Source organism: Bemisia tabaci, chromosome 6 (assembly GCF_918797505.1).
Source record: "Bemisia tabaci chromosome 6, PGI_BMITA_v3".
Taxonomy (NCBI): Eukaryota; Metazoa; Arthropoda; class Insecta; order Hemiptera; family Aleyrodidae; genus Bemisia; species Bemisia tabaci.
Window position 1 is genome coordinate 53,134,224 of NC_092798.1, and position 27,882 is coordinate 53,162,105.

The following is a 27,882-nucleotide window of genomic DNA, read 5'->3' on the forward strand; positions in this document are numbered from 1 at the left end:
GTTTGGTAGCTCTGACAGAAAAGTTTGCCGGGCAATGATGGTAAATATTTCATTGAATAAAAGACAGGAAATGAGTACGTTTCTGTTACAATCAATGATGTAACTCTTTCAAGCGTCCAATATCAGGATGATCCATTGGCTGACTCCATCCAACCACAAAAGAGGTTCATACCTATGAAGGTTCAAATATTTTATTTTATATCTAATTAATTACCTACTAATTTTATTCTGATTTTTATTCATTTATTTCCATTGTTTTTTTTTTCAAAAAAAAAAATAAATACATTTCAACACCTGTTTAGGGATGAAGTACCAAGTTAGAAAAATCTTTCTTCTTATCTGCTTATATGCTTTCTTGCTCACTAAAAATATTTAAGTAACACAGGATTCACTTCTGAATAATCCAACTTTAGGAGTAACAGCTACTTCAAGAAACTGTGCTAAAAATTCTGCTGAAAACCTTGACCAATCAGGCTACAGTTACTCCAGAAGAGCCCGCCAAAAATTTGAGTCCACTCTCTACAGAGAACTGGAATGTACATCAATTGTACCAAATCCAAAAACGAAAAAACATTGCCTTGCAGTCGAGTACATCATTCATTTACTAGTCTCTACCTAAGATATTTTACCACCTGACGGATTCATCAGTCTTATCAGTGCTACCAATACAATTTTTCTGCTGATCCCAACTCTCAGAGTTATTCATGAATTTTCACTCTTGAAGAAACAAAAGAGGGTTTTCTGTTAAAAGGTCAGGAATAAATACAACAAACTAACACTACAATAAATATCACTGATTTAAGTTCCACTAAAACTTAAAATAACTCAAGACGATGATGATGAGATGGACAATTCTGAATATAGACGTTATCCTTTTGATTGAAAATTTCTGCAACAAACAAGATACAGCAGTCATTAGTTCGTGTCTTTTGTCCCCAGGTTAAATACAGAAATGTACGTAATCAATTCTACTTCTATTAGGACTTAAGGACTTTAAGTCTTGCATTAAAATGAATTATTGTTGTTGGTCTACATTGGCTGCTCAATTAAATTGATAGAATTTGATCGGAAGGATCTACAGATATATACCTTTTATGTATACGAGGTCTGTTAGATTAGAAACCGGATTTTGGTCATAACTAGCTTACTGTGCGCCCGAATTAGGTTTTCTTGGACTTTTCTGATAGCTGATAACATACTAAAGAACGCTACGTTCACAGATTTTGTTTATTTTGATCAGTGTCAATTCTGTGTCATCTTGAATACGAGGAAGTCAGGTGCGTTTTGCGATTTTCATCATGCGATCACTGACAGAGCAAAGATTTATCATTACATTTTGTTTTAAGCTCGGTATACCTTGTACTGAAACTTTTGGTATGCTAAGTTTAGTTTACCAAGATCATTATATGAGTTGTTGTCACTATTTTGAATAGGTTAAACGATTCAAAACTTGTCAGGAGTTCGTTGAAGATGAGGAGCATGGGAATCGACCATCAACGGCAACTAACATTTGTCACTTGGAAGGAGTGCGGTCAAAAGTCTCAAAAATGGTCGTTTCGAGCTTACTGAACAGTGTAATATTTCTGAAGGCTCTGTACATACAATTTTGATAGAATATGTAGACATGCATCGAGTTTCAGGTACACTTGCCCCTTGATTGTTGTCCGTTGAACAAAATCCAACCAAATGTTAATTTCCCTATAGCTGCTTGAACGTTCTAACAATGATTAGGAACGTTCTAACAATATTTACATTTTTGGATAGGATAATTTTCGGTGAAAAAACTTGAGTGTACAGCTAAGATACGGAGACGAAACTCCAATCATCCTTGTGGATTGAAAAATGTAGTGCAAGACGAAAAGAGGAGAGATAAATTCGGTCAAACATAAAAATCGCAAAACACCCATGAGGTTGCCGTACTTGAGGCCACATACCAACGAAGCTAATTAAGATTTTTCAAACCTGTGAACGTAGCGTTCTTAAGTAAATTTTCAGCTATCAGGAAAGATCAAGAAAACTTAATTTGGATGCACAGTAGGCTAGTTATGACCAAAATCCGGTTTCTAATCTAACAGACCTCGTATGTTAGCGTTAAAGTATGTAATTCAGTTAAGTTAGTTAGTTAGTATAATTTTAAGACATTCAGCGTCTCAGGCTATTAACGTGTTATACATTAACTAGTTAAAGTATACATTAACTGAAGCAGACGGTTAAAGTGTGTAATTAGATTTATATTACTCACTTTAACTAGTAATTTTATAGAATAACTAGTTAATTCATAGATTAACTGGGACGTGTCAGTTAAAGTATAATAAAAAGGGAGGAATCTTTGAGCCCCACTTTCGGAGGACATCCAAACATCGCCTCAAAAGAGCTCCTTTTGATACCTGAATGGAAGGCCCTGGTTTTTTCAAATTGGACAAATCTCAGACCTTGACTCCATTTCACTGTTCCGTTATCTTTACACCATGCAAAGACCATATTCTTGACGTCTTGATTTGCCCTCTCTACACTCCCTTGACCGTGACTATGTCTCGGTTTACTGAGCACAATTTTTAATTCAGCCCACATTTCCCTCAGACGCTCTATCACTGAATTGCAAATTTCCCGGCCGTTGTTCGACTGTGATACTGCTGGGGCTCCAAAAATTGTGAAAATGTCTAGCAAGTTGTACGCAACCTCATCTGCTGTTTTTGTCTTTAAAGGTCGCAAACTGACGAACTTCTATAGATGGTCTTGATAATTTAAAATAAATTTGAATTCACCATCAGGCTGCGACTGCAAATCAATCAAATCTAGTTGACAGCGACTATTTATGTAGGGAAAAATTATAGGTTTTACAACAATGCCCCTTTTCATGACGTTCTTCTTTACCTGACAAGTTTCACTAAAGTCTAAAAAATTTTAACTTGGGCTTGAGTAATGTTTTTATAACGGACATTCAGTTCGTGCATCATGAATAGCCGTTTGTTTTTGTTTTGATAGTTTGACTTGATTCAATTGTGACTTTCACACTTTACCTGCGAGCCGCCCGTGATTCTATAGAAAAACTAGTTAAAGTGTGCAACCCATGAAAATTCTACACTTTAACTGGCCGTTTCAGTTAATATATACTTTAACTAGTTAATGTATACATTGACGGATTAAATACTTTAACGCTAACATATATATATGTTCTAAGAATTTCTTTAAAAAAGCATTTAAAGCTAGCACAAGTTGATGTCCACAAGAGGAGATAGAACCAATAAAGTAAATGACAAAGAAAGTTGAATTGGGATACTGCCGTATAACATTCAAGAGTTGCCAAATTTTTCCCCCAAAAAGGTTAATTTTTGAGGAAATTGTGGAAGTTTTCTCCTAAGATTTTCAGATAATTCAGATCTGATTGCAAATAAAATCCTCAGAAGAATTGGAGGTAAAGTATTCGGCGATTATCTTGAAAATTCATATTTCATCAAAGGAAGTTTGGCAATGTCAAAAGGCTCATGCAGTGTTCTTCCGCAGTATATTAATGGCTAAAATTGAAAAATTTGTGACTCCATTGCAGCAATTGAAAAACCTCCTTACAATTAATCTTTTTGAGCTGATATGTTTTTAATAATCAGCCTGGAGGTTAGATTTCTAACAAAACAGGAAGTACTTACTTTTTTAAAGAGAAGGATTAGGCTGGTAAGAGATCGAAGTCATCGCTGACATGAACGTTCGGAACATGCGAGTCTTCAATCACAGGCTTTGCTTTGAATTCACAGAGACCCAACTCTTTCATTTTCCATTCCCAGTCCATTTTCTGGACGGCATGCAAACTTTGGGCTTCCTTGTGATGCCGCAAAAGCATCCCCTCCTACAAAAAAATCCAACAAAAAATTAGTTTCTCTAAAAAAACCAGGATTTGATGTTTTGAAAACCCAGTTACCCAAGTTAGCCCAAAGTTACCCAGCCTAAAAAATAATTGCCAAGAGTTGAATTCCAACTAGGCGATTAGCAAAAACAACAGTCAAGAAACAGTAACCTAGGGACAAAATGGTCAACAAAAGACTTTGGCACAGAAAATGTACAATACATTCTTAGTGCTAAAATGAGTCGAAAAATTAGCTCTTTAAAGCACGATAGAGTCTGATCGACGTCAATTTACATCACTCATACGCGTTGAAAAGGAAATTACTTAAGTGTGCAAATGGCATAAATTGAACAACTGCAAACTTATTTGATTCAAGTTCTGATGCCTTTATGGAGGACACACTTTGGGGGAAAAAAGCATCAAAATACAATAATAAGAATATTATACACAATAAGCAATTAAAAGGGTTCCAAGACACAAGGTTTAACTGCGAGTTCTGTCATGGATAACTGTATCTGCACTTACTAGAGACTATCAAAAATTGAGTAGGTTGATAATCTACAGCGAAATGAGAGTTTCTTTCCTTCACTTTGACGGCCCAAAAGCTCAAAAAGGAACTTTCAGGTGCTTTACGGAAGGGGCTTCAAACATGCCAAAAGGCTCATACACAGAAAAACAATGGGGTAAAAAAGTGTTTAGAGCAGCAGCTCTCAATCATTGTAGAATATACAATCACCAGTCGAAAAGGGAAACTCGGAGTTGAAAAAATTGAAAATGAAATAGTGACACCTCTGATTGAAGTGATACTTAAAGATTTTTTACAAACCAAAGGACACTCCAAAAATGGGTAAGAAAGAAAGTTGTTTGAAATAAATTCCAATACTAATTTTTGAAACTTGGTTTCGACAAAAACCTCTTTTCTTGTAAATTTACATCTGTGCTGCAATTTTCTTGATGATGAACAGCTGCATATTCGCAATATCAACCATGAATCCAATGAGAATTTTTTTTTCAGCGATGCAAATTTTCAAAATTTGTACTCTACTGAACAGTAAAACACCCGATGATGAAAAATTACCTTGATTTTTTCCCACTTATCATCTACATCTTGAAGCCATGACAAAAACAGCCTGCCGTTGTATCTCGATCGAGCATTCCTGTCTTTCTCTTCTTGTTCGGGTGTGATGAAGTTGTACACCTCTTCGTCTTTGAGGATCGTGCAAGCGGAAAATGGCAACGACTGATTGGCCAATGCTCTTGCGGCACGACCGTGCACCCTGAGTATTTCCTGTTCGACGCTGAGCACCAGTTTTTCTTTCTCTATTATATGCTGTCTCCTCAAGCGATATCGCTCTTTCTCTTGCTCGATGAAGAAGTCTTTGATCGAGGCTGGAAGACTAGCAGGAGGTTGGTTGGGCGAGATGGTTGTGTTGCCGGCGAGGACGTACGTACACCGATTCATTAGATAGTCTTTGAAGCCTTGTGGTGGTTTTGGTTGGACTGGAAACAGTCGTTTCCTCCGTCGGTCAATCTAGGGAAAGATGATAGAAATTATTGCAAAAATTGAACAAAAATAAATGAAAAAAGCTTGGTACGTAAAAAAAATTGGTATTGCTTGGTCAGGGTGTCTGGTATTTTTTAACTTTGAAAAATCCTGATATTTTCCTGATATTTTATGAAAGAATCCTAATTTCTCCATTTTGAAAATTCCTAAAATTTTCCTGATTTTTCTCGTAAAAATTATATTTATTGCATAAATGCATTAAGAATAACTTCAAAACTTTGATAAAAATAGTGATTTGTCGGAGTACGGGCCACATTAAAAAATAAAAGTCCGATATAAACTATTTCAAATAAAATACAGACGCTGAAGATGGACGGAAAATTTTGATTTCGCAAAGACAGCGAAACTGCGATGAGGCCTTCACTATACAACACAAGCACTGCAGGTGAGAAATTATCGGAAATAAAGACGGCGCTATGACTCCTGGCACGGTAGGCAAAAAGCAGTAAGACTTCTCCGCTGAGAAGATTAGCGTAAGAAAAATTCCTGATAAAACATCCAATTTTTTCGATTTTCCTGATGGCCAAAATTCCTGATATTTTCCAGTTTTTTCTGATGCTAGAAACCCTGTTGATAGATAATAGGCTATTTGACAGCCAAAAGTACTTTCCTTCCTGACAAACAATTGAGGGTGCAATTTCAAAGAGCCAAAATCAAAGATGTTTAAGGATCTATTGATAAATTCCAAAGAAAAACATTCAAGGGCTTTCGAAAGTGGATTTCAAGATTATACTTCCTTTCAACTGAAAAAAGTTGCAGTTGATGAGGGTGCTTAAAATTCCCGAGAAGTCCTGCCTTTTCATTCTTCATGAGTCATTTGATGGTGTTGCTTCTGTTTTAGTTTTCTTTTCAGGTGAATGTATGACATTTCACTGAGGAGATGAGTGAAAATAATAACCTGTTTGCGAATATTCAAGAAGAGCTGATAGCAATTGGTGATGGGTTGATCGTGCGGATGGACAGGGCTTGCTGATATAGCTGGTTCGCTCGGTTCGGTGACTTCTCGGCTTGACTTGAGCTTCCTCTTGCGAGGATGGAGTTCAACAGGCGGTGCCTGGGGAGGTTCCGCCGGCTCTGGAGGAGGTTCCGGTTCCGCCGGTTGAGGTGATGCAGTGTCAGCCGCAACGGGAGAGGAGCCACTGCTTCCTCCATTTGACCGACTGCTGCAATAATAAATGAGAGAAAAAATGTATTCAAATCAAAATATTTTGCAGATTGGTAAGTTCAATATTTGTACACAAGGAAGCCAACATATCATTCAGAGCATTTCCTTGTGTAATCCTTGAGTTTCACATTCATGTCCTTAATTTTAGTGACCTACTAGGCGTCGCTTTGTTAGTGCTGCAAAAATAATGAGGAATGTGTTGAGGAGGAAGAGGGCGCGACAGTTTAATTCATAAAACTCAGAAGTTACTCAAGCCTCGTGCTTAGGTACAACATTTTATTATCTGCCAATAATTCTTTTGCTCCCTTACTAAATTTTCAGTTTTCATTTTGAATTTCATCTTCATATCACTTTCTCTCTCTTGAATGAGTTCCATTGCTCACATAGCTATTTTTTTGGGGGGGAGCGAGAAGAATATCACACCCATAAGAAATTGGGAGGATCAAGTGGTAAAAGTTATGAGTTAAAACTTTTTTTATTGACTCCAACCATCGGTTGTTTCTTTAGTACATTTTTTAAAGAAAAGAAACAACACAGATCGAAGCTTAATTCAAAACTCGAAAAGCAATAAATCGTTTTCTGATCAAAAACTTCATGAGTCTTAGAAGCTGCAATGAATATAGGAAGATAAGGATAACAAGTTTGGTTCATGCACCGTTTGAAAAGAAAATTCGACTGATTTCGAGAGAGAAGATGCCATTCCTATCTTTTAATAGATACTTGAAAAAGGTTGACTTCTGACTGAAAAAGAAAAGTAAAAAAAAAAAAAAAAAAAAATGTGTGCAGACTTTTCTGATCAAGTCCCACATTTGACAGATTAATATTTCTGTGCTTTGAACTGTCTGTAAATGTTCTAATTCAAGACCGTTCTTTGATTTAATAAATTCACTCGATGGAAACTTTGTTGTTTAACAATGGCCAATAGCTAACCTGTGAGAGCTGCGGAGCACTCTTTGTGACTTTTGTTGCTCTTCGCTCAGGTTTGATTCTTCTGTGGAGCCTGCAGGAGGACTAGACGGAGCTGGGTCATCGTTGGACGCAACTATGTAAGGTAGACCCGAGGCACCATTTCTCCCCGTTCCAGTATCACCTTCCTGCTCTCTTGGAGGAATGACTATTTTCAGGGGAGGAACCTTGGGTCCCTCTCCATCGCTGTCAGCACCAGTTGCAGATTTAGGGCTCCCCCCACTTGTGCTTCCACTTTTGCTGCGTGGAGTTGTCGGAGGCTCCTCTTTCCGTGCCTTCTTTTTCTTCCCTTCCTCATCTTCCTCCGTTGCTCCTGGATGAGGCCGTTTGTTGTCTTGTTCAGTCTCTGTTTGTTGCGCTTGCGCATTTTCCCCACTTGCAGCCGACGTTCCACCGCTTTCAGCCTCGTTTGAGTTGGTCTTCTCGTCAGCCATGCCGTTAGACAGTTCCTTTGCAGTGTCTTCTTTGTTACTTTCACTTGATTCCATAGTCGACCTTGAACAAAAGACAGAAGAATAGTTACTCAGGTACAGAATTGAAGGTAGAGAACAATGAAACGCTTGGTGTTAAACGAAAGAAGTCCATTTTCATTACAGTTTCAGCTCCTGCGTTTTCAATAGGGGTAAATAAGCTCCTGTCTACAAGACGAATTCTCTTTTTAATTCAAAGCTAAGGTATCATAAACTACTCATTGGACATCAGCAGCCCAGTTGTTGAAACTTTAACTGGCTTTGTCGGCAAGATAAGACAAGACATAGCCCTATCTACACCGTTTAATATATCGATTTACAATTCTTGTCCAGCCAACATAAATTTCAACAATCAGGCTGCTGGACTGAAAATTTTAAACTGTAGATAACTCTTCTTATTCATTTACACTTAAAAAACAGAGATCTCAGCTCATTAAATCAATAAACGAATTATGTGAGTCAAAAAAGGGCGGAAGAAAAGTAAAAAAAATACTCACTCAGCTCTTTCTGAAGAGGATTCGTTTACTTGGTTGGATGTTTTGCTGTGCTCTTTCTTTTCATCTTTCTTCACTTGAGACAACCTTAAAGTTACACGGGGAGATCTTTCAGCTGAAAACAAACAGAGAAGAAAACAAATGATTAATTTCAAATGGTTTACAAATTAAGATGGGCCTACACCCTACATGTCATTGCGTCACTCTTTGGCCGTAAATTTTCTATGATAAATATAAAAACGAGATTGAGATTTCGATTGACTCAGCAACGTGTGCTCGAATTTTTATGAATTCCTAACTTTACTTACTTCCTCTGACGAAAACATTTATTGTCATATCTCTAAATTTTCAAGGAAGTTGAGCAAGAAAATACTTTTCACGAGATACACAAAGTGCTGAGTTCAAACTTCGCAGATAAAAAGCAAAAGCGCTATCAACAGTTCAGAATCGTCCAAAAATTTTGAAGAGACAAGAAAATTTGTGGTAAGAAGGCATAAAACCTTTAATTTTCCACAGCTGAATAAGAAATAATGATTAAATGTTCCAGGTTCCTTAATTTTTCGATAATTCGTCACACGAGTGGCAATGATGATATGCGACTTATTAGGAGGACTTTTCTTCCATAGTAAAATGTCCTGTTAATCAAAGTTTTGGGAAAAAAATTTTACTGACTCAACCCAGGCTTTTTGAGGTTTTGGCGTATGAAAATAAACGCATTTAAGAAAAAAAAAATTTGCGCTACAGCACTTGAAATTGAAAAATATCAAAATTCATCCATTCAGGGACAAATTGTTTTGGACCGTATGCGCACATTGGCGATTCAACTGGAAAAATGCGGGGAGAGGGTTCTTACTTGTTCAACCTACCTACTGAACTCGATTTACGTCTTTTACAATCTTGAAGCTTGTAAATGTGAAAATATAGATTCTAAAGAGTGGGGAAAGAAAATCCGTAAGTTGCGAAAAAAATTTCAAAGTTCGATGCAAAGTACCCTGGCTTTTCCTTTACATTTCAAGAAATTGTCGACTTGGAAAAAGGCGAAGAGGGAAAAACGGCGATGGAAATCGTGATGGTGACGAAAACCTATTTGCCTGAGGCAGAAGTCGGGTTGGAGTCGACCAATTTAGCACTGACGTAGGAAAAGCGAACCGGGAGGGTTCTACTGATAGAGCGCACAGTTGCCATGACTGTCGGCAGCTAAAGGGGGAAAAAGAAGAATAAAACTGCGGAGAAGATTAAAAGGGTCGTAAAAATTTGATTCCTTCGACTCGGAGCGATGACTCAGCGAGTAATTACCGAGGCACGCGAACGCCGGGAGCCCTCACTAACAAACGCTCGAGTCGATTTTTGCGGCGAACATGCTCCGTTGCTCGACACCGATGCGACCAACGGCAACGTACTGCCTTGCTAAGGAAAAACGCCGTATGAACCTTCAGGCGTTGCCAAATTTCCTTTGATAAAACACATTTCCTGGTCAACTTGTGAATATTTTTCTTCCAAATTTTCAAATAATATTGTTTGCAATTTCACCTTAAGCTTCTGAAAATTTAAAAGAAAAAAAAAATATTCACAACTTTCCTTGAAAATGAACATTTCATCGGAGGAAATTTGGCAACTCTCGAATGTTCATGCGGAGTTTTTCCTCGGCACGGCAGTAGCGTGTTTCCGTCAGTTGACGGCCCGATTTTTTCCTTCTTTTTTTATATGCAAGCGCGTAAGCATCGGATCATAAAATGGAACGCGGGAGAAATGTGCAATGACGATGACGAGAGTGTTCAGGAAGTTTGCATCATTGACAACTTGTCCAATAGCTACGACGCGAACAAGTCTCAATGATAACCTGAGTACTTTTTGGCAATGCCAGAAATTATCAACTCTTCTCGGGCTTATACAGGTTTTAGACTAGAAAACTCCCTGCTTTTGCGAGGGTGTGCAACATGAATGTTTAGTTTTGCTCGCCGATAGAGCGCGTGGATGCAGTAGAAGATGATGAGTCGCCAGCACAATTTTTTTTTTATTCAAAATCCAAGTTGGTGAGATGAAAGAGTGATGCAAAGATCTTCTCTTGGGATTTTTCGACGCCGGGCAAATTCAGAAAAATCTGAAAATGTGCCGTCACCGATAAGAACTCAAACGGGTACGTTCGACATACATTGCACATGTCGCAGGCAGTTTGCACGTCACTCGTGAACAAATATAAAGTCAGAAATAAGGGAACAAAATTGGAGTGCTGATTATAACGCCTCAAGTATGAAAATACACGCACACTCGGGAGAGCGTATAGTAGAATCCATAAACTTACAATTAGTTGGGTTCGGATCTGACATGCAACTAAAGTAACTCCGTGACAAAGCGTGGAGTATCATAAAGGTTGAAGGCGCTCCAAGTCGAGATCGTGCTTTGGAAAACAATTACCCATCAAACCTTCATTACACGGATAAGCACTGCAACATGTAAACTGCTTACTTTCCAGCGATTGCTAATTCCCTGCTGCGCTCACTTCATATTGGGCGGCGTTAACGAAAAATCAAGTTACTACAGCTGAACCGATTAAAAATCATTTATTTTGGAACTGAGGCGAGAAAATAATGGATAAATGTCACATCAGAAAATGGCACCATTCGACAGAATTCAACCATATGCGCTGACCAATGGGCCGACTGATGATTGAAACATTCACGTTGATGTGAATTTTGTCCGTTCTTTTCCTTTCCCAGTTTTACCTCTCAACGTTAAGATGCATTATTGGCCCATAAACCTACATTTACAACTTTTCAACGACCAAATTTTTCTATTATCTTCGACCTTTTCTTTAAAAAATTCATTTAGAATCCTTAGCTTATGTCCAAGATTATACAAAAGACCCATTAAGATATATTTTGGCTGGAACAAAAAGTTTTACGGTTCAACAGCCAAAAGTCCCGAATTACCTGGGTGTTTCTCGATGTTTCAAAAATTTGTCACTTGGTAATTATAATAATAAACTTGTTACACGAAACAAGAAATTTGATTCTATTTTTTGATGAGGTATTAGTTTGGTTGACTTTTTCAGGCGAAGGGTGGAGGATAGAAAGTCCAACGCTTTCACTTACCCAACATTAATTCACAAATTAAACACTTTCCAGAATTACAAAGCGACGAGAATCGTTTCCATAATAATAAGTGACTTGGGTTCAGAAACAAGTTCTAGACGAAGCGACGTGAGAAAATGACAATTCATTCACTTTCGCTTTCAAAAAAGTATTAGAATACATTCTGAATGATCGAAATAATGAGGATTGTTTCGCAACAGCCGTCGATATCTAACTTTCCCCTTCCCCAATCTTTTTGTGAATCGTGTGAATCATAGAGGTGCTGCGGCAAGCGCTAAAACGAGTCGACTGGCGTCATTGAATTTGTTTCCGATATCACTCGGTTTTGAGAAAAACACCCTCCTTTATGGGTGGCACCTTTTTTCCTCTTCTGAACTTTACCTGGCATCCAAAAATTGACGTTTACCCACCTAGCGTCACATGACGACGACCCAAAATCGGTGGTTTCCCGACGCTAAAGGCGTAATGACGTCATTAAAAAAGATAGACCGTGAATGACAGCAATTTCATTGCTTGAGCTCTGTGGCTTGCGTAGAAGCGAGTACATAATTGTATGGCGCCAGCGAACTTTATTGACACGGATGGTTGTGACATTTAAGTGCAATACAGCGATACGCTCATTAATGATGACTCCCTTAAGCCGTCCTTTACCAGCTCATCAACTTATCATTCCTCCAGAATCTTACGTCACCAAGTTCCCCCTGGATCACTCTGAAATGGGCTTGTTCAGTAATTTTTACTGCTTGTCGTTTTAGAAAAGTAGAGAGTGCACCCTGTTGATAGGAATTCGTCCGGATTTTTTGACACGATATTAACTAGCGGGAAACGAGTTCAAAGTTGCGTATTTTGAGCTTCTATTTTCTCAAACTCAAACGCGAGTCGAACGAAAACCCAAATGACGTCCGGAAATATCCGTCCGACGCACAGTGGACCGAGTCAATAGGAGAAGTCGGACAAAGTTTGGAAACTTTAAACGCTTTTAACTCCTTTTATACAAAGCTTTGAAGCTCTAAAAGTGGTTCCATTGGTTTTCCCGTGAAATTTTCTTCTAGAGGCACCCCTGACAGTTTAAAATAAGACGAAATTAACATAAAAATTTGCGATTTTAGTCAAATATTTCATGTGCGACCTCTCCAATTGACTCGATTCATTGTGCGGCGGCCAGATTAGCCTTTCTACCGCGATATACGCTCCAAGCAGGCGTTTTAAATGTACGGCTGCCTCCTCTCATATTTTGAATGAAAATTCCTAATTATTTGCGCGAAAAATTTGGCACTTGTTTAATTTTCCAAACCAACACATTGAATGAACTGAATCAGAAGTTCCACTTCAGCATGTGCCAACTGCATGTACTCGTAGCTGAAAAATGCTTGTAGCACTCGGTATATCCTTATCCATCAGCGAATATTCTGATTTTGTCCTAGTTTTTACTGACGTTAGACACCCTATAGGTTCTCACAACCACGTCTCATCGATGGTGAAACTGCAAAAATGCGTATCTCAGTTGCGGTGTTTCAAAATCTCCACTCCAACTTCACATTTCACAGGGATGCCACGGAATTTAGAAAATTATATTCCCTGACACTTTTTGGTAAAATTTCCCGACAATTGAAGATGTGACGGATGGTTAAGAAGAGATAATTGAAAATAGTTTTCAGGCAAAATTTGTTGTTCGATACCTCAAACCTATTCTAGAAAGCAAATGAAGGTGATTTAACAAATTTTCCCTGACATTTTTGTCATTTTCCCTGACATTTCCCGGTTTTCCCTGACTGTGGCAACCCTGAGAAGGAGACCTAACCAACAACGTGGCTTGAAGTTTTCACAGAATATTCTTCACGTAGAGAAGACAAATCGCCGAAATTCTCAAGAAATGACATTTAGTGGTTTTCAGTGTAAAATACGAAGTAGGTACACTGGAAAAAAAAAGTCTGCTCCGGTCAAGCCGTCTCGGAATCTTGAGAAAAAATCAGCTTGATTCAAGAATTTTTATCTTAAAACAAGCAATTTATTGCTAAATTCAAGATTCGAGATTCTTAATTGCAGCTACCTCATAGCTTGGATCACCTGCTAGCTTGATTTAAGTAGCAGAAAATCTTGAGTCAAATCTGCTGAGTCTTACATCAAGCCACCATGGCTGCTAATTCTAAGAAGTTGTTTCTTGATTCAAGATAATGTTTACTCGGTTCAAGATCCCTGGTTTCAAGCATGACACGAATCTTGGAAATAGCTGAAAAAATTAGACTTAAATTAAGTTTGCAGCCAACTTCTTGAATTAAGTTTCCATTGGATTGTAACCACTCCGCCTTCATTTTCGACACGGGCATTAAGTTATACATTCCTACATTCTCAAGTCATTCCAGGAGATCTCCAAAAGCCGCGCATTTTAACAGTGCTGCAAACTTGAGTACCTGTATAGCGAGAGTATGGACAGATCGCTTCATGGAGGGCTTAGGGCCCAAAAGTGCAGCCACCCTTCTAACCAACTTCTAACGCACAAAATTTCACTGCCAGTCTGCAGGTTCCAATTCTAACCAAGATGGCCAAGAATGTACATAAATGAGCGTTCTTCCGCAAAATTGAGTAAATTTATGCAAAAACTGAGTCAAACACGTGCTTAATAAACGACGGTTCGTAACAATAGTATTAGTAAATCGTTCTGGATAATTAAATTGAAATTCATAGGTTGGCTGCATTTCTGGGCCCTAACTTTATTCGCAGAAGCATCGGTGAAGGCCTGATGGATTTTCGGAGTTTCACATCTGTCCATACTCTCGCTATACAGGTACTCTACTGCAAACCGAGAACAAAACCCGCGGCAACGCACGACGACTTCAACATGATCCATGTCGAGGAATCAGTAACGTTTTATCCCTACGTTACGGAATTTTATGAAAAATGAATAAAACTTTCAGTATTTAGTATTGGATCCAAGCATTAAACGAAAAATAATAAAGATTCCGCCGGGTAGATAACTGCAAGCAGCACGGCCATGCTTATTTCAAGCCGTACGTTTTTTGGCGGCAAATTTAAGATTTTTTCCAGCTTACTTCAAGCTGATTTTGATTTGTTTCAAGCTACTTTTTTTTCCAGTGTATGACAGGAAGTCAGCAACACCGCAAACCGATGTACAATGTACATACAGTGCGCAGTTTCAACATCGATATGCACTTTAGGGTGGAGGAAAAAATCCTGATTCCTCGAATGCATGCGTAGAACGGGGTTTCGGTTTCAATCGGATATTTTCCACCCTAAAACTTGGTTCATAGGATTACAATAATCACAGCCAGGGTTGCCACAGAATTTAGAAAATGAAATTCCCTGACATTTCCTGGTTTTCCCTGACTGTGGCACCGCTGCACAGCATACTTCCGCGGGGCTAAAGGAATAGGGCGCCATAAGAACTGGCAACGGGGAAAGGGAGTGGGGGCGTGAAGAGAGGCTGCGCCCACCGTGGGGGGGGGGGGGGGGGGCTGGGTTAGTGTACCGCCTAAGGTAAGTCAAGTCAAGGTCGTCGAGAATTCTACGTCGCATACAGTGGGAACAAGCCATTGGAAGGGTCGCAAATGAAATTTTAAACTGGAATCACCAAATTTCGATATTTAGTTGGTCACATCTGAAATATTTAGGGGTACCTCTAATGGGACATATTACAAGGACATCGATGAAACCACTTCTCGTAACGTTTAGATTTATGTATCAACGAGGATATGAGCTTTTACAGTTTCCAGGTCATTTCCGAACATTCCCACTGTTCGTCGTCGGTTCTGGCCAGACAGAGATGCTGCGCTGCGGCGCTCCGGCCGTTGCGCATCGCCGCATCCTCGAGGTTCCAACCTCTTCTTTTTGGACTTAAGTTGGCCCCCCTTTTAATTGTTGATTTGCACGATTTTCGGCTTGAGCATCAACGAGAGACAAAATGCTATAGACCAGTTTTCAAGGGCTCCAGTAATTAAAAATAACTAATAAGCTGTAAAACTAATCGCTAATTATGCCAGCCCAGAAGTTAATTTGAAAATTAGGACGATTCTGCAATTTCACAGACTTGGATCCTAGTCTGAAAATTACAATTTGGCTCAAAGCATAAGACTTCTAGGAGAATCTCTGATGAGCAAACAGCAGTGGTGGAAAGAATGCGACAGCTTTTCAGATAATATAGGGGCATAAAGTCAGTTTTACTACTTAATAATTTAAGTCCGCTGAGAAACAAATACCTAGAGACCCTTCAGAAGTTCGGCATTATAAGGACCTTACATTTTTGAAAATTCAAAATCTAAATAATATCATTAATCATTCACCTGCATCTAAAAAATTGTACACATTGTCAACTTGTTTGCAGAGGGAATTCGGAACTCCTTGCTAAAAAGTTAATAAGAAAATAAATTACCAGTGAACCGAAGTACTTAGTATTCCTAGCTAAGAAACGAAATTCTCAAAAATCCTACATCCCCAGATTTGTTCAGAAAATCTCTAGATTTGGCAAAAAGGACATTTTGGTTATAAAATCATGACATAGATGATATATTAGATAAATATATATATAGATAGAATTTATTGATGCATACAGCCTATAGTAAACAGCTCTGGCACAAGTCAAATTTACAATTTTACATTCATCATTTATGTTCTGTCGAGTCCGAGTGAAAGAACCGTTTTTAACTTACTTATTTACCTTAGAAGAAAAAGTACTTCGATCTAGGGATGAATCCCTAAAGTTTGGATTACTGGTAATTACAAGGGTTGACTAATGGAGCTCTGGAAGTAGAAGTTTCTGGCTGCCACAAAATCTCTATTAGATTCTAGGCCCACCACATCTCATCTACTACCCAGGTATCGATTGGACTACATTTTGCAATTAGGAACTATAAATTCTGACTCAGTATGAAAACAACGTATGAACCATTATTCCTTATGCACATGCGTGTTTTTTCGTATGAGCCAGAATTTATAGTTCCTAATTGCAAAATTAGGTCCAATTTATGATAAGAAACCTCATGAAAGTGAGCTCCCACCCTCCAAGGAAAATGCTATATGATGACACAGTGATAATCAAGCACGGTTCAAAATTGTATTCTGTAAATGCACATAAATAGGTAAGAGCTGCTTTCTCAGCGTTCTTTGTCACTTCACAACGCTGAAGTGCCACTGCCTACTTAACTTATTCTCTTAAAACTCTTCAGGGAACTGATATGCCGTCATTTCTGGTACAAATCCCTTTGCCACTCTTTCACTGGGCACTCCGCCATTGTCTCCTCTCAGAAGAAACCCAATCAAATATCTCTTCTTGCAGCATTTCTTCTGTCATCTTATTGACATAACCATACCAAACAATCCTAGGTATAAATATTTAAAATTTACAAAATTAAATACGACAAGAATGCCGGGTAGAAGGCTAGAGGAGTGAATATAATTTATGATCAATGTCTCTGAGGGCCGAAAAATATTTCCTAGCCTACCAATGAGAACAGTGCCAACCACCCATGATTCTGAAGACGGTATTGACTTAGTAACCTTCTCTGTGACGTTCACTTCTGATACTGGAGGTGATTTAATCTAAGGAGAGAATTTTTGAGATATTCTCTAACAGGCCACAAGTATTGAGATGCTATGTCAAAGTAAACTTATCCAATACCGTTTGGTTTATATTTTTTAATACTGAAAAAAATTCCTAAGTCCCATGGACCTCTGAAGACCAATAAGCATTGTGCAGAAGTGTTGAGCATTCATACTCAAACGGGCAAGACATCTGGTAATTCAAACTGAATCAGACAAAGCCGTTTGGCATCAGGTAATTTTGATTCTTAACGGTCTGGACACAGCTTACTTTGATAACGCACCGCTAAGATGCAGGTTAACTTGAATTAGGCAATTGCAATATCAAAATTACTGTGGAGAGTAATCAAAATTTGAATGATTCACAGCTTCACTACAAACAGAAAACTGGAAATAAAAAATAAGGCAGTCAGCCTCCTGTGGTGTAGTGGTTGTAGCGCTGGCCCTACGACCAAGAGGTCCCGGGTTTGATTACTGGCCAGATGACTTAAGTCTAATGATATAATATTGGTAAACATAGCCGACGCTTCCGTGCGCAGATCGCAATAAGGAGCACAAGGTCAGCCAAAGCAGATCTTCATCAAAGCAAAGAAATCGTGAATGTAAACACGCTAGGTTGTTGAAAAATGGTTAGAATCTTGTCCTGACACATGTGTTTTGGCAGACTGATGTCGGCCGTGTTGAATATTGTGTAGTATCCTAGTGGACAGGGGTTGGATAGAACGATACCTCTGACAAAATGTTCACCTGTGTCATAGTATCGTTGTTGAAGCGGGGAGCTTAAAAAATGCAAATTTCTTAAGCAGATTGTGAAGTTAAGAGAGCATTTCAAATTTAGCCAAAGCGCTAGTCATTCTGGAGACATTTACTGGTAAAAACAACTCTTATTTTTGCTCTGGCAAAAGTTTGCAGCAGGCCCGTTGATGAGTAGTTTTTCTACAATACGATCATGAGACGGATGTCTTCAAGATAGATAGTGGCAAACAACAGTCTATGCAGAGGCCTAAACTTGTCACATGCCCTTGCAAATCAAAAGTAAACCAATGCCAACTTATCTGACAACACCTCTAAGAGCGTATTCGATAACCCTGACTTACGATCTAACACCCCAGTGCAAGGACTTGACTGGTCCTCAAGTCCCCTGGAATAGTAGTAGAGGGTTGAAGTAAACCCGTAAATATTCATTCGGCAATGATTTCAATAGGAGGTGTTTGAAGTATATCTTGGGCGAAATAGTTTCAAAGCATATCAGCCTGCTAAATTCTCATCCCTACACTTGATAAGAGCCACCCTCGCTCAGTGATAACGGGACACTTCAAGATATGGAAGTGAGTCTGGTGTAGACAAAATACTGTGCAAAATAGCTTCAAAGTATGGTCCACTGTTGAAACACCATCAGAGATTCGAAAGAAAAACGAATTAAAGCGATCAATAGTCAAAATAATGATCCAGACGAGAAAAATGAACAACTAACCTCAAATAAACAAAGAGACAAAGCCTGCAGCGTTTATGAGTCTCTCACTTGACAAAACATGACGGAGGTCGCCTGGATTCGTAGCGAAATTGAACAGACACTAGTTAAGACCGCGAACCACTAATTTCCGACGCAAAATTCAGATCAATAATGTATAAAGTCGGAACGAAAGGGCCGAATAATTGCGAGACGATCACCTCAAAGGACGGTGTCACTGACCGCCCCAACCCCGAACGTCAAGCGTGATAAAGGGACGATACATCCATGTTGCCGGCTCGCTCCCTAAAAATTATTGATGACGAAGTAACGATATCCGAGTTTTTTCGGTGAAGAAAGAAATTTGGAGCTTGCATAGAAAATATCACGGGTTTTAAAACATCCTCCTTCATTCAGAACATTTTGGGATCCAGGAATTGCCGGGATTTTTACTTGATTACGTAACAAAAATCGTGAGATGAAGTACGAGCTGGCAACATGGCTGGAGTTTTGTGTGGCGGCCATCTTGACGATCGTCATTCCATCACAAATGCCGCGAAATTTGAATTTCTATAGTTGCGGTATTCATATCAGTCCTCACACCTCAAAGTGTTTCCATAGTAATTTGGGTTCCAATTATTCCTGTATTAATTCACTGACCCGACGTACAAAATGAAAGAAATCTGAGAGAACATCGATTCAGAATGAGACACTGGAAATGAGAAATTCCTTCATACAATACTCGTCTTTCTTCGATTGGAATTTGGAAAGGGATAAGTGGATGACATAAATTCATTCTGAGTCCTAATTTTAAAATTGTAGCACTGACAGAGGCACTTTAGTAAGCTGTGCGATCACATTGTTGTAGGCGTAAAAAATTTACTGATATAGCTCGGAATAGCTGACAAAACGGGCTAGTAGTAACAAAAAATTCCCTACAACAAAAAATGTTGCTTGAAATGATAGATACTATCTGTAAAAATTTGTTAAAGCATAAACTCAAAAATAATTTCCCTTTCATGAGTGAATGCAAAGGATTTTACTTCCAATTTCAGATATACAGATTAACAGCCAGATGCTTGCAAAGGAGCTATCTATAGAGGATTCCTATGTTTTTACGGATTTACATGAAATAAAGTTATGCTGTGTACAAGTGTTATCATCTACTATGAGCAGGGTCTCTCAGCATCGAAAAAAATGTATGAGGAGAGCGATTATTGATGAAGAATGAGGGAAATCGGTATTTGACTACGTGAGAGATTTGAGTATATTAGAGAAAGACCTCTTCACTAATCTAGAGAGAAAACTGCGAGGGACTTAGTTATTTTCAAGCTAAAAATATAATCTAACAATGATCAGGCTAGGCTATGACATGACACGTAGAACATTAAATGGCTTTCCAGCATAAGTGTTCCTTCTCAACTTGAATTAAAGACTTCAACACACCGTAAATTCAGTTTGGTATAAGACTTCTTTAGAATTTTTTTTCCAGAAAGATAAAAAATACTCCTCCTTGCAGTGGTATTGACACCTTAAAATTGAATTACGTATTCAAAACGTATAAAATTGCCATGATCAGTGTACAAATGCTACCATACAATTTGAAACACTTACTTTAAAATTGCTATACATGGTAAAGTGAGACAAATGGATGTCTCAGTAGCAACGTAAAAGAATCACTAGTTATGTTTTAATTCCCCCCAAGGAAAACATATCAAAAAAATATTTTGCAATTTTGTATGATTTTTGAGAATGAGATGAGAACGTTTTCAGAAAAGTTCAACAGAAATTGAGAATTTGCTTTCCTTTAAAAAAATAAAATATGAGAGGAGGCTTCCAACGTCACAATTTGAGATGCATCGTTTGACTTAAACTTATATTTCCTTAAATTATGGAGCTTTTAGGGTCGAACTTGCGCCAAAATTTCCAGATTTCTTCATCTATGCATTAGAAAAAAGTTAAGGAAATTTTTAGCCTGGAAGATAAGGCCCTTTTTGACAGATTTAAAACGCAAGTGGGTTGTTGAAAAGTATTAGTAATATTTTTCCATTTTGACGAACTGTCATCCGCAAAACAATGACTCTGTTTGTCTGTTTATTGTGCACCAAAACTAGTTTATCCCCAAAATTACGATTTTCGGACCGAAAACTTCAAACTGCCATAACTCCTGTTCAGTTGAAGATTTTATGCCCTAAAATGCTTGCGGTACGCTCCTCAATGCTCTAGTGTAATTGATTTAACTGAAAGTTTCAGTAAACTAAGGTAATCTTTCCCTGTGGACGGTTGTATATTGATGGTGATAGCAAACAGTTTCTCAGTTTGCGACATTGCAAATCCCCTAGCATATTTCACTTTTCTAGCGAAGGGCTGCACATCATTTTTGCACGAAATTGTATAGGACTTCTCTTACGTATTTCCACAATACTCTCTGAAAATCACCAGCAGAAAAATCATGTTTTCAATCAAAATCAAGCATTTTACAAGCAGCAATAAAATGATGAAATAAAAGTAAGAATTTTCAAACCCCCTCGACCGAGAGCCCAAGTTTGGTAGTTTTCACCATCAACAGATCCCAAATCCATCTTTGAACTGGATAAGTTCTTTTCAGCAAAGACCGATGTAGATAATGTTGTACTCTTTAACGACGTCTAATTTTTGTTCTGCTAAAAAAGAGACCCAGGAGAAGTTTCTTACCTTTATTTGAATTGAGAGACCTTCGCATTTCATATGGTGTGCTTCGTGTTGGTGTCGTGCTTGTGCAGTCTGAACTTTGGGCCGAATCAGGCTGATCCTGCTCGCTGCCACTGCCTGCATTGCCTGCAATAGAGGACGCAATCATATTGATTTGAGAGGCACTTGGAAAGTTCCTAAGCTGCACATAGACTGCTAGCAAGTAACTGCTAAACTTCTCAAGGGTAAACCAATTTTCACTGGATAGCTACATGGTGTCTGGAATATTAACCATGCTCACTCCCTCATTTTCAGGAGCTCAATCCCTGAAGAGGAGTCAAAGTTTCCTCTCTCTTCACCATGTATCCCAGATTATCCCCCATCAAGAAACCATGGATTACTTGATTCGTCAGTATGGACTGTTTGAAAGACGGACAGGGGGAAAACCCAATCAACTTTGAACTTAGCTCACTGATAACTAGTTGGATTACATTTGGCAAAAAGAATCGAGAGCATTCACATGTCATTAAGATTGTGCAACTTATTATACCTTGCAAATATAAACTTATCGTCTAAATGAGTTTCATCCTTACTCCCAATAAACTATGAATTCAAGATGAAAATTACCTTCGTAAATTTAATTTTTTGCAAGATTTCATACATTTTTTGCAAAGGGCATAAGTTGCACAATCCTAGCAACATTGAAATGCTCTTGGTCCCTTTTAGCAAAATGCAATCCAGTTGTAAGTTTAAATATTAGCTGATTGCAGCTAGTTTACTTGTTTACTCAATGAATGACTCAAAGTTACAAGTGGAAAATTATGTATGTATCAAAAATTAAGGCACTGAGTACTGGAGAGGTTTATAAGTAAGACCTATGGATTAGGCTGGCTAGAACTAGACATGTAAATGAGTCTTACTAGTGGATTCACGAGATTTTGAGCGGAGATGTTTCTTAACGTAAATGGATGCTGCCACATCTTCTGCCTTCTTTCCTTTACGGTTTGTTTGATTAGGATCGGCTCCATACTCTAACAACAGCCGCACCAGCTGAAATCAAGATAATCAACTTTTTTCACTGAGGAACAATTCTATTTAAGGAGAAGTAAATAAATATTTGGAGAGTCTATATTAAAAGCAAGTGAAAATTTTATCATAGAAGTACATTATGTATACAGGGTGTTTCACAATCAACGTTAACAAACATCCAGGGGAGATTTCAGAGGTTGAAAATAGACTTTCCAGATCTTTAGGCATGCGCTTTGCCTCGGCAGTCAGGTAAAGTTGCAAACAAGCAATGTTCTTTTTACATTGGGCATCTCCCTATTAGGTCAAGCTGTTATAAAATTTGGCGAACTACTTGTATATTATTAGGGGATGGTACAAACGGGTTTTAGCGGTTACAGGAAGCCAACCTATCAAAAGCCAATTATTCTGATAATATCAATAAAACTCCTTAAAATTCTCATCTGATGTTATTTTTTGGACCAGATTCAAAATCAGCAAAATACGTTGCTGTAAAATGCAAAATTTCAGGATGATCAGTCACAACTTAAGTATGAACAATTATGTGTTTTGCACCTTTACATCTCTGCAGGGTGAGGAATTTTTTTTACTTTTCAAGGCCAAAAAAGTCCCCTGACATCACCTCTTAAATTGTATGACAATAAGCCTGAGACACACACTAATTGTATCTAAATATCTATAAAAAAATGCTGCGATATTAAAATGTTTGCTTCACAGGATGTTATAGATGCACACAATATACATTAGAAAAAAATTCTATCATCAGTGAAAAAAGACAGTTATCAATTTGAGAAACACCTGGAAAGTGATATACGCTGATATATTTGCTCTCTCTGTGAGCGTTGAGGGTGAATTTACTTAATAAGACAGGAGGAAATTCTTCTTGGGTATCAAGAGAGGAATCGTTTCAATTCTCATGTTAGTTAATGGCTAAATTAAGAAACTCTACCTCAAAGTGTCCGTTGACTGCAGCATCATGTAAAGGCGTATCATCATTGAGACCTCGGGCATTTGCATTTGCGCCTGCTTTTAAGAGGGCCTGTGAAATCTCAAACCATCCACGATTGCAAGCTTCATGCAGAGGCGTCCACCCTGCATGCAATGGAATGAAAGCACATAAAAATGAGAGAAAATAAACAACTTATATCCTCTGCTTTGAGAACGATGAAACACTAAAACTTAGGATCTGCTTGGACATTGGAAGATTACACTAAAATATGGTGAAATCATTTGCAGGTGGAATAATGTGAATATGATATTTTATCATTTCCTCATCAGGACGTATTAGAAGCAAATTATCTGCGTTTCTTGCAGTGTTCAATAGCTAATCATGAGTCCCACCTGATGGGGGCATGTTAGGGAAATCTGGGCTGTGCAAACAAGTCAATGAGGTCGATGTATTGTAGCTTTGTTGAGCTGATAACTGATGGCTGATTTACTGAGATCAGCTTGGTTAAATTGATGATGTCAGTCTAAAAAAAACGTTTTTTTTTACTTCCGTTTAAAATTTCTACTCTTACTTAATATTTTCAAGGAAAACATTTACTTTACTGCTTGAACATTAAACTGACCGCATGACGAATTTCTTGGACTTATTAGGGCACTTGAGTCTGAAATTTCCTGACTTCTAGAAGACTGAGCCTCATGTTTTATCGATGAGTCTCTATTTTCTCTGATAGAGTGCACAAAAGCAGTGAAGATGAATAGAGGAATCTTTAGACTAGAGAGAAAATTTTTAGGTTCGTCAGGGGTATGTCATGATTTCTTTCAGACATTCAATGGATGGTAAAAGTTTCCTATCTTTCCCAGGTTTTCTATGACTTTTTGAGGACTTGTCACCCTGTCCATACACAATTAGAGCAACAATGAAATAGGTAAACATTTTAAAAAATTGATGTTGATAAGTTTCCCATCTAAAAAGTATTCAGAGTGTGGCTATTGAGAGATCTCAAGATGGGCATAAGAATGTCATAATTGCTGGGAAAAGGGATGGCTGGACAGAATTTTCATTTAATTTTCGTTTAAAATCAACAATACTTGAGCTGATTAAGAGTTCTGTTCTGACAAAAGTGAGTGATGAGCCAAGCTAAAATCATTTGATGTTTGAAAGCAGTCACCTCAAAAACCTCAATATTAAAGGTTCTACAATCAGAGAAATTGGAGAGGTACTTCTGACTTAGTGTAGAGAATCTTTTTAGGAGTTTTAGGATAACATTTCACAATTCAATCCAGCGATTTTCAGCATTTTTCCCTTTCATGGACACACACCTGCAAAATCAGCGCAGTTTGGGTCTGCTCCATCAGAGAGTAGTTGGTTGACAGCGGTTACGTCTCCTTTGATTGCAGCCAGGTGGAGAGGTGTCTCTCCTCTTTCATTCACTTGGCTTTTCGGGCGACTGCTAGGACTACTTTCAGAATCTGTCATCAATACAAAAGTATGGAAATACAGTTAATAATTGGAAAAAAAAGGAAATTATTTTAATACCTACTTTGAATATTATTTTAAAAATTCATGATTCACATGATAACTTCAAAATGTTTCGATAAAATAAATTTGATTATCACTAGACTTGAACCACTTCCAGGAAATTTAAATGATTATGTTTCTTTTTCCTCCTTTATCGGGTTGTATCAGATAATACTCACTTTTCATTTTTCGCCCGATTTTGAGATTTCGATTGTCAAACCTTAAACTTATACACTATGGCCATTTCGGCTTTCACAGCCATTATCAGGTGATTAAAAACGAAAAATGAACTAAATTACAACAAAACGGACGTTAAAACATTATTATCACCGGCGTCGCGTTGCGAGTGGTGATCGCACTCGCCAGTTTCGCGACACGTCGCCGGTGATAATAATGTTTTAACTTCCGTTTTGATGTAATTTAGTTTTTTTTTTTGCTTTTAATCAACTGATGATGGCTGTGAAAGTCGAAATGGCCATAGCGTTTTAGTTTAAGGTTTGACAATCGAAATCTCAAAATCAGGCGAAAAAGAAAAAGTGAGTATTATTATTAAATTTGAATGATTTTCTTTTTCTCTGCTTGAAGAATAATTTGTGAGTGTATTTCAAGCAATTATACTACCTTATTCCCCTTCAAAAAAACACAGGAGAAGCCTCAGACATTCTACAATGTCAGAATTGAGCTACGTTATTTTCGAGTATATACTTGTAATGACATTTTACTCCAATTATTTATTGGGTGTGATTGTCTCGACTTGATACTGCAAAGGCAATTTTTTGGGTTTTCATGTGGGTGAAATAGGAGATAAATAAATATCAATTCACAAACAGAAGCTAATATTAAAATAGTAAGATATGTTAGAATATTTTATTTTTCGGAGGAAAAAGAGGGCTCATGTTGGCCCATTGAATTACTGATTGAGCAATGTGTATCACATTCCTATACAAACCTTGAGAGGTATCAGCAGTCATTTGTAGCAGCAATGCCATCTGCTGTCGTTCCGAGACCGGCGTTGTGCTGTGCGGTTTATGAGATCTTTCAGTTACTGAGCGAGTTGAGGATGGCATACTCATGAGATCAAGAATAACTGTAGAAATAAAAAAAAGAATTGATCAATTAACACATACTCAATAATTTATTTCTCACAATAGCAATATAGCACCAGATCATGGTAGATCTGGTGAAAGCCAAGAATTGTTTCCATAAAATTGTCCCACTGCTCGGAACTTTGAAACTTTTAAAACTTCATTTAATTTTATTTAATTTTTTTTTTTTTTTTTTTTTTTTTTTTTTTTTTTTTTTTATTACTAAAAGCATGGGTTTAAAATAAAGCCACGAGAAAAATTATTGGAATCAACGACCTTTTCTCTCTTTTAAATCCTAGGTTTTCTTAGAAGGAAATATCAGAGGACTAATTGATGGTCGGCATCTTATGGAATAATAGTTGTAGTGGTGGCTCTTTAATCGGGAGTTTCCAGGTTCTATTCCCGACCGGGTGACCCCCAGTTTGATGGTCTCAAATAATGGTTGCCTGGGGCTGGAAAGACTAACGAGAGATAAGACTGTAACTGAAAGTTCAAGATTACTCCCTTGAGGATATTTGATGAGTACAGAAAAATATTTAAGAAAGAAAAAAACATTGCAGAGAATGCAGCCTTTGATTTTGGAGGCAAATTTTCGAGATTAATACAAAGAAAGTAAAACTTTTATTCATCTTGTAAGGGAAAATGTTTGGCTATCATTGTACAGAATTGAAAAAGAATCCGCAGAGAACATGAAAGTATCGACCAGTGAATTTTTTCTTACTTTTTTTAACTTAGACCATTGATTTGAAGTCAGAGGTCAAATGACCTGTTAAAGAGCATACAATTTTACACAGGTATTATACACAGGTCATGGCGGACCAGTGGTTTATGTGCCATTCAGTACCTGTGGAAAACGCAGATCAAAAAGGGAAACTTCACTTAACCACTGAGTCCCAATGCTATTCAGGGGTTATCACACTAATACAGTAGATGAATTTTGTAGCATGCAAAAATAGAGGACTGGCTTACCCCTCTTCAAGGCTATCAATTGACTGTAAATGTTACTGTTTTTATTCAACTCGCGTTGACTAGGTTCCAACTCAACGTTACATCAATACTCTTTCAGACAAACATGATATTTGTCTCAAGAGAGCTACTATAAAGTATGCAGAATGTACTGCTATGAAATGGGGCATAATGAAACTCATGGGGCATTGATCACCCTCAGACCTGACAGCTCAGAAACTGATCGCACAGGCTTCGGCAGGTTGTCCCTAATTGCCATATGATACTGAAATAAGAGTAAATATGTTTACTTTATGTTTGCATAGTTACCTACAATAGGCCAGAAGTGAAATACTTTCATCTTAGGTGAAAAAATTAGGAAAAACAGACGAAAATTAATATCAGGAGAAAGGATAGTGGGAACTTACCACAGACTCAGGAAAAAGGCAGTAGCCCAAAATATTCATCACATGGCAACAGAACTTCTAGAATTTGCAGGGGCTATATTGAATCCACAGACGTACGATGAGAGAAATGAGAGATGGCTGTGTTAACGGAGAATATTCGATTAAAGGGCATACTTTTTTCGAAGTAAACAAATAAGCATGTACAATTATAACCTAAGTTCTGAAGCGAACTGAGATCAGAAGTTTTGGCGGGAGTGACAAGAGACGTTACTTTTCGTTTACAGAGGAAAATTTCGGAGTAAAAGAGAAGTTTACGACGGATTCTGGTTCCACGCTGATGCAAATGATAGTGAACAAAATTGATAAATGCTTGGGAAAACTGGAAAAAGAAGATTATTAAATCGGGATCAGGCGCCAAAAGCGCGGGTTCGACAAATTTTGCAGCGCGACACGAGAACTACGCATTAACTTTTTTCCAGAAATGCACCATGGGAGAGCGATGATCCAACCATCGATGAACACAAATAACTGAAGAAAATATTTCACTGTTCTGAGATCACAAAACTTAGAATCGCTGGATTTCTGAGGGAAAATTTCAGGAAACAAAAAACGAGTGAGTTCGTTGACAAACAAATTGCGACCATCTTCGTTTTCCACTCCAGACGCTAGGGGCTAGGGGTTACACAATTC

At 37.9% G+C, this 27,882-nt stretch overlaps 1 protein-coding gene across 1 annotated transcript; it reads right to left on the minus strand.

Moving 5' to 3' along the window:
- Positions 1 to 352: 352 nt before the first annotated feature.
- On the minus strand, positions 353 to 27,864 carry LOC109041997 (uncharacterized). Its single transcript, XM_019058527.2, has 12 exons — positions 27,214 to 27,864; positions 25,705 to 25,842; positions 24,557 to 24,706; positions 23,238 to 23,380; positions 22,183 to 22,312; positions 21,287 to 21,409; positions 8,501 to 8,612; positions 7,498 to 8,028; positions 6,301 to 6,565; positions 4,917 to 5,369; positions 3,645 to 3,841; positions 353 to 889 (listed from the first exon to the last, which is right to left on the minus strand). Exons 2-11 carry the CDS (start codon positions 25,826 to 25,828, stop codon positions 3,662 to 3,664), a joined length of 2,211 nt encoding a protein of 736 aa, XP_018914072.2. The 5' UTR covers positions 25,829 to 25,842; positions 27,214 to 27,864; the 3' UTR covers positions 353 to 889; positions 3,645 to 3,661.
- Between the last annotated feature and the right edge of the window lie 18 nt (positions 27,865 to 27,882).

Excerpts from the sequence above, each read along its gene's own strand:
- LOC109041997 (XM_019058527.2), bottom strand. The coding sequence starts at position 25,828 with ATGAGTATGCCATCCTCAACTCGCTCAGTAACTGAAAGATCTCATAAA. Across the intron at positions 24,707-25,704 it reads GACTGCTGATACCTCTCAAG|ATTCTGAAAGTAGTCCTAGC; the intron begins GTTTGTATAGGA and ends TATTGATGACAG. Across the intron at positions 8,613-21,286 it reads GTCTCTCAATTCAAATAAAG|CTGAAAGATCTCCCCGTGTA; the intron begins GTAAGAAACTTC and ends GTTTGTTTTCAG.